This window comes from Belonocnema kinseyi, chromosome 1 (assembly GCF_010883055.1).
Source record: "Belonocnema kinseyi isolate 2016_QV_RU_SX_M_011 chromosome 1, B_treatae_v1, whole genome shotgun sequence".
NCBI classification, from domain to species: domain Eukaryota; kingdom Metazoa; phylum Arthropoda; class Insecta; order Hymenoptera; family Cynipidae; genus Belonocnema; species Belonocnema kinseyi.
Window position 1 is genome coordinate 144,725,201 of NC_046657.1, and position 8,076 is coordinate 144,733,276.

At 36.5% G+C, this 8,076-nt stretch overlaps 1 protein-coding gene across 1 annotated transcript; it reads left to right on the forward strand.

Annotated features, from left to right (window-relative positions):
- The first annotated feature begins 522 nt into the window (after positions 1-522).
- LOC117180412 (serine/arginine-rich splicing factor 7-like) lies at positions 523-1,011 on the forward strand. The gene has a single exon (XM_033372913.1). The coding sequence runs from the start codon at positions 523-525 to the stop codon at positions 1,009-1,011; it is 489 nt and encodes a 162-aa protein (XP_033228804.1).
- Positions 1,012-8,076: the final 7,065 nt, after the last annotated feature.

Consider the following 8,076-nt stretch of genomic DNA (forward strand, 5'->3'; position numbering starts at 1 on the left):
ATACTTGAAAATTGCTTATTATGGATATAAAAATGAATTGTTTTTAATATCAGGGCTATTGTTTTGAATTATTTTAATTTATTGGGATATAATTGTTTATGTAATAATAATAATTATAAAATTAAGATATATTTTTATAGAATCTTAAGTCATAATTTAAAAATAAAAATTTTCATTATTTATAAACAAATTGATTTTCAGTTAATTTGAATTGTAAGTATAAAACATTAAAATTGCATTAATTATTTCATTTAATATTATTATAGTAACAAAAACTAAACCTTGATTATTTTATTTCGTAATTCTCAATAGTATTTCGCTGCCTCGTCCTCTAGATCAAATGTGTAGTGCCGTTAGTTGCCGTGAGTTCCGCCACGATATTTTAAAGTTATGAGTTTTTCGCGCCACTTCTAGATGTCGCGCCTCCTGCTTACCCGTTTCTCGTCATTCCGTTGTTTCGTGCGTTCTGGGCAAGATTGTGAAGCCGAAAAAGTGTGACTTATTGTGCAGTGTCTTGTACCCATGCCGCAAATGGGAAAAAGGAAAAGAGAAGACTCACAGAAGAGAATCCTGAAAGAGCTACAAAAGCTCAAGAAGAAGATAAAGAAAAGTGAGAAAAAGCGCAGGAGACGCGACCGATCTTTGACTTCCTCGACGTCCAGCTCTGACGCTTCTCACGAATCAAAAAGGAGGAAAGTAACCAGATTCAGGAGTCCATTCGAAAGCCGAAGCTGTCAAGAGCGTCATCCTCGAGGTACGTCCCGTCAAACTTCTCCTTCACAAGAGCAGGGCGGAAGGCGTCACCCGAGAGATGCGCCGAGCGGAGGTTCGCCTTCAGGCAGCACTATAACTAAAAGTGACTCACGAAGCGTGTCCCGGGGTCGCTCAACAGACAGCTCAAGCAGGAGCCCTTCCTCAGAAAGTAAGCTGCGAGGTACGCCCCGCAGAAATGGCTCTCCAACCAAGACCAGCGGAAGGCGTGACCCGCAAGAGGATCTTGATCCCTCCTAAAAATCTGAGTGATTAGGCGATGACCATTCGTCGATAAAGGAGGTCCCTCAAACGGAGCATGATAATTCAACCAAGGGTGCAGATAAAGAAGATGCCGACTTGGGCCACCTAGGTGGCGACCCCTTCGCAAAAAATGTCGTCACTGATCCGATTAATAAAACGATGGCAAGTCTGTGGCAAAAGGTGATGCAACTGGGACTGGACAAAGAAATGAGGAAGAAACTAGCCGACAAATATCCTCCTCTAGAAAACTGTCCAACCATGGCAGCCTCGGCTCTAAACGCAGAGCTAAAGAATATTATTGGCTCAACGGGCGTGAAAAAGGATCATTTCCAGTTGGCATCGCAAAACCAACTTGAAGCAGCACTGAGTGCTCTCGGGAAATCGCTAACGCGAATGTTGGATTTTCTAAAATCCACGAAAGCTTCTGATGCCACAAAACAATTTGTGAGTGAAATAACCGCAACCATTAGTGATACGGGAAAAATCTTGACTGATCTGCATCACGCTATATCTCTTACTAAAAGAAGCTTCGTAACTTCTGGTAGAGACCCGATCCTATAAAGCATAGCAGACGTCACAAACGTAGACAAATTTCTCTTCGGAGAAAAATTCACTGAACATCTCAAAGCTGCAAAAGAGGTAGAAAAGGTAGCAAAAGACCTTACTAAAACTGCACCCAAAACGGACACCAAGAAATCTTACTCTCTGTCTTCGCGAACTGGACCTTCAAGGTCTTCAAGCGGTGGTAATTTAAACTGGAGGGCCCCTCCGCGGAAGAGCTACCCAAACTACAGGCGGGGGGTCAACATTCACGGCCATCGAGCAACCAGCATCAGCAGAAAAAGGATTAGAGGTAAGCAAAGTAGGCGGTCGTCTACTAAATTTTACCCATGCTTGGAAGCAAGTAATGTCGGACCAATTTATCTTAAACTACGTTTCAGGCTATAAATTATCTTTTTATAAAAGGCCTCTTCAAAAAACAATGCCCCGCGATCACAGTTTATTACCAGAAGAGTACCAAAGAACAGAAATTGCCATCCTTAAACTAGTAGAAAAAGGAGCAGTAACTGTCTGCACACCCAGTAAAGGGGAATACCTCTCACCTTTTTTCTTGCGAAAAAAGTTAAACGGAGATGACAGGTTCATACTCAACCTCAAAGGCTTAAACAAGTTTATTAGTCCCTCACACTTTAAGATGGAGGACATTAAAACAGCATTAAGGCTTATAACAAGAGATTGTCACCTAGCGTCAATAGATTAAAAAGATGGGTAGTTACACATCCATACTCATAAGAACTATAGAAAATTCTTAAGGTTCTACTTCAACGGGACTCAATATGAGTTCACATCACTGTGTTTCGGGTTATGTAGCGCTCCTTATATTTTTACGAAGATACTCAAGCCGGTAGCTCAAAGGCTTAGAGAAAAGGGGATTGTCATAATTATGTATCTAGACGATGTACTCATAATTGCTAGATCACAAATTGAATGTAGACAGAACATCAAATTAGTCATAAATCTCTTAGAAGATTTCGGTTTTGTCATTGATGTACAAAAAAGTGTTTTACAGCCTACGAAAATATGTAAATTCTTAGGCTTTAATATAAATAGTCACTCATTTACCATAGAGCTCCCAGATGATAAAAGAAACTCCATAGAAGATCTCGCAAAAAATCCAAGGAAAATAAGAACTGCAGAATTAGAGAACTTTCACGCTTCTTAGGTACGCTAGTAGCCGCATGCCCAGCAGTTAGCTATGGATGTCTACACACTAAACAACTGGAGAGAGAAAAGTTTCTTGCCCTAAAAAGATCAGGACAAAACTTCGAAGCCAAAATGACAATATCTGAAAAGGCTGATCAGGACCTACAATGGTGGGTCGAAAATGTAAAGACGTCAACCAACCCAATCAGGACCGGTACCTACCAGAGGGTGATATTCACTGACGCATCTCGCTCTGGTTGAGGCAGTTTCTGTAACCGCGAGAAAGCTCATGGATTGTGGGATAAAGACCATCAAAAATCCCACATAAACTTCCTTGAATTGAAGGTGGTATACTATGGGCTGAAATGCTTTGCCAGAGACTGTAAAAACATCGAAGTCTTATTAAGGGTAGACAACACCACAGCGATCTCATATTTCGCACATTAAATGCAAAGAGAATAAAGAAGCAGATGAGCAGTCAAGAATCCTCCCTCAAGAAACTGAGTGGGAACTGGCGGATTGGGCATTTAATAATATTTTTAAAAAGTTTGGGAATTTTGAAATAGACCTTTTTGCATCAAAGGCTAATGCGAAGTGCAAAAAGTTAGTCTCCTGGCACAAAGATCCCGCCTCTATGGCAATTGATGCGTTTACTATAATTTGGTCCAATATCTACTTCTATGCCTTTCCCCCCTTTGGTCTAATTCTTCAAACTCTGCAAAAATCCAATCAGACAAAGCAGAGGGGGTTGTAGTAGCTTCAATGTGGCCTACACAATCCTGTTATCCACTCTTTGTGTCCTTGATGATCTCGCAACCAGTCTACTTCAGACCTAATTGTAAACTATTGTTTTGCCCTTACAGGAGAACACATCCGCTACACCAGACCCTTACCCTAGTTGCAGCCTTATTGTCAGGAAGGCTTTTGAAGAAAGAGGAGCCACGGATCAGTCATCGGAAGTCATGATAGCATCAATTTCAGAGGGGACATTAAAACAATATGACAAGCCCATTAAAATGTGGTGGTTATTTTTCCAGAAAAATAATAAATCACCCTTCCAGATTTTTACTGCGGATGCCCTTCGATTTTTTACAGAAGTTCAAAAAACAAGTAAATTATTCAGCACACTTAACGTCTACAGAGCTGCCTTATCACTCATCATGGGGAATGAGCTAGGGGAAGACTCTGCCATCTCAAGGTTCTTTAAAGGGACGGCCTCTCTGAACCCTCCAAAATACAAATATGATGTAACATGGGACCCTCAGATAGTTTTAGATCATCTAGTCTCACTAGGACCAAATGACGCCTTGTCTTTACAGAATTTAACGAAGAAACTTGCAACGCTAGTACTAGCACTAATAACGGCTCACGGTGTGCAAACATTATCAGCAATCAGGCTGGAAAACATAAACATGACGGTGGAACCGGTAATAATAAAAATAACCGAGAGGATAAAAACAACAGGAAGTACCAAATACAAACCGATGTTGGAAGTACCATCACTCAGAGAAAATAAAAAATTATGCGCAGCATCAACACTCAAAACCTACATCCAAAAAACAGCGTTGCTGAGAACAGGTGATACCACAAAAGGAAATCTTCTACTGACGTACAAGAAACCCTATCACACAGCCACGTCAAAAACTATAAGCAGATGGATAAAAGACACCCTCAAAAGGAGTGAGATAGACACTGAAATGTTCTCAGCCCACAGTACTCGAAATGCCTCAACATCAGCAGCCGCTCGACGTGGAACCAATATTAAAACCATTCGCAACGCTGCAGAATGGACTAACTCGTCTTCAGTTTTCACAAAATACTATAACAGACCAACTAAGCAGCAACAATCATCGTTTGTACAGGCCATCATAGGCGACTAATGGTGGATCAGAAACCAACCCTCAGATTATGTATATGGAAAAAGGCAAAGTAATACCTGAAATAAAATTCCTTGAGATAATAAAAATTCAAGTAACGGCACTACACATTTGATCTCTTCGGACGAGGTAGCTCATACAATGTCGATCGAACTTCACTTAAGGTAAGTTCGTTTAATCTTATAATTTTACCGTGAAGCTTCGAATTTAATGAAGGGTCTCGAGTTTAAGGGTTCTAAGGGGCTCACATCAGGTATATCGTAATCAACGTTACAGGCGAAATATTCAGGTCATCTCCTTCACCAAGCGACTACGAATAATTAAATAATTTATGGAATAGCGATTATGTACACATCTTCATTTAAAATTAGCTTCTTGCATTATTCCAAATATTTATCACCACAGGTACAAAAATAACAACTTTTTACATGCAAAATTGCAAATTCTTGTAGATTTTTGCAGTTGTAAATTCTGGTAGTTATACTTTTTAGTAAAGTCTTGCAGGAATTACATAAAATAGTATACAAAAAAAAATAAAAAAAGGACAAAATTCGACCAAATAATGGAAAAAGTTGTACTTTCCTCTAATCTGCATTCTAATTTATTGTTTTTAAGTGTAGGTTTCTGCCTCTGCGATTTATTGTAATACGAAAACTTCTACAAACACCTTATTGCCGTTTTGAAATTATAGTCTATATGTATGTATACATTCAACATTTATGTTCTTCAATTGAAAATTAATCTGCTTTGTTAAAAATGTAATTACTTTTTATAAAATTCATATTACAGTGAAACATTTCAATAGCCCTCCCTTCTATAGCCATACCAAAAACTGAAGCCACACCGTAGGTAAGTATAACAGGAACTGCGCGGGGGCCGCAGGGTCGGCGGTTGTCACTCAGGCGAGCAGTCAAGCGTGAACAAACAAAAGCGGAATGGGCTACAATGAGTTAGTTCACACTCAAGGTCAGCCCCAAAATCGGCGCTATAAAAGAGTTTTACTGTATTTTCTTAAAATGTATGCCTTTTTGCTACAAAAATAATACCTTTTTTGTATTGTAATTACTTTTATTAAAATTTCTTTTTATTGAGAATGAATATTTTCATCTGAAAATGTCATTGTTCTATATTTGGTTGAATATTTACACAAATAATGCCATTACAGTACAAGTCAAAACCATCATGCGATACAAATGTATATTTCTTTTACTTCTATCGGTACATTTCTACAATAACATTCTGCTATTTAGGAAATTACAATAGGCACATTTTTCTAATATTTCAGCTTCTGTGAAATTTTGTTTTTGGTGTTTGTAAGGATTTGCTTTCAACTGTAATAACAACTGCAATGAAATATAATGATAATTTATAATGATAATTTTAAAATAAAAATAATTTAACTCGTATTTGTAAATCATACTTTATTCTTCTTCTTCATTTGACTATTATCTGCCTCATGGATTAAGTGATTTGTAGGTTCCAACTAAGGAAATTAAAAAAAAAGCATAATCAGCATTCACGAATTTTCCAAGTTCGAATGATGTATTACTTGCTTTGAAAGTTGACAAATTCAAGAAGTTTAATTGCAGAAACTTGAGCTCAATATTGAATTTCTTGTTGATTAATTTCCTATTTTTCAAACTTTATGGACAAATTACATATAATTGGAATGGCAATAATTCAGACATTCTGTCGGGTCTTCTCTCAGAGAACAGAGTATAGTAATGGGCCATTGCTGGGCCCGATCGGGACCTAAGCTCTGCGCTCAGAGATAACCATGCGTGGCCCCGATTGGGCCCATATTAATTTATTTTTCTTATTCCTAATTAAAAGAGATTCTTAAATAAAATAATATTAAAATCGAATATATTACCTCGTGAACTGAAATTTGAAAATATAAATATCAGGTTATTTAACAGATCGCGATATGAAAAATTTGGAGTATGTCAGACACTTTTTTTTCGAGCAAACGGAAAAAGTCAAACGATGCAATATAACAATCAGCAATTGTGTATGATAAACCATTTAAGTATTTTGCAATATATTTTTGGTTTTAATTTCTAAATTGAAGTTTCTTTCAATTTCTATATTGAACTTAATCGTGTAAAGTTATTTTGAAAAGAGTGGATTATAATATCGCACTGGCTCTTTAAGTTATTTTTACAAAAGCAAATATAAATAAGAAGGTTGTATTTACATTTCTATTGTACGAAATCACCTAAAAATACGTGAAAATAAATATGTTTATGACGTCATTGTTGATCTAATTCGTTTTGACATACAACAAATGAAATATTACTTTTGCTACTTTTCTTATAAATAAATAACCTCATTTCGAGGTTATGTTTCATCTTATAATTCGTAATAAATTTACTTATTATAGTCTTCAACACGTAATTCAGGAATATTTTGACGTATACTATACCTACGAACTCGTCTTGTGCTCAATTTTGGCATTTTTTCACTCATTTTGTCACTTTTACAGATAAAAATTGAAATTTTTTTAACGCTTGACACTTTACATTGAAACTTGGGCGATTTGGAGTCAACCCACTTTAGTCCCCGAAATTAATGGAGCGCCATCTACTGGCAAGCTTGGCTGTTAAGCCGGGGTCTAGAGGGGGCCAAATTTAACAACCACAAAATTGTGTGCCCGATCTGGCCCAAATGAGAAATAAGGCAAACATTTGGCAATTTCTGCACGGGAATAGGCGTTCCTGCACCCCGTGTTACCATAAACTCGGTTTATAACCCTTAGGTATTTACCTGAGGTCAGCCTGGACCTAACCGTTTTGGAGAGAGTTTCGAAGCGATTTTGTGCTCCAAAATATTAAACTCCTGCAAAGTAAAATATTTTCTGTTCCACGCTGCCGATTTTAATACGGTTTAATCGGTATCGCGTCACACTCCAAACATTTTTCCTGCGCAAAGTCCTTAGCAGATGTTACACTAGCCTTTCCCCTCATCCAGAAAACAGTTTATTTGAATTTAAGAAACATTTCTTATACTTTATATATAAAGTATAATAAATAAAAAAATAAATAAGAAATATACTAATTCATTTTTGATTTTAAATTTACCTTTCTTAGTTGAAAATTCATTTGTTTGGTTAAAAATTTAACAATATTGTTGACTTTCTCTTTCATTAATTTTTTTAACTTAAAATGTATTGTATTTATTTTAATATGCGTCTTTTTGGTTAAAAAATTAAGAATCCTAGTAGAAAACTTTTTTTTGCTTAAGCATTCCTCATTTCAGTCGAAAATTCAATTCTTTGTTCAAAAATTAATTTTTTTATTGAAAATTTAACTGCTATGTATTTGGTTCAAAATAGATCTATAGTTAGCCTTGCAATTGTTGCTTTCTTCTTATGATTCCTGCGATATGCTTAAGTCATCTATTATTATTTTTCTAAATTCTTATTCAAAGTTTTGAATCAACAATTGTTATAATATACAAATATTATTTCATTACAATAAAA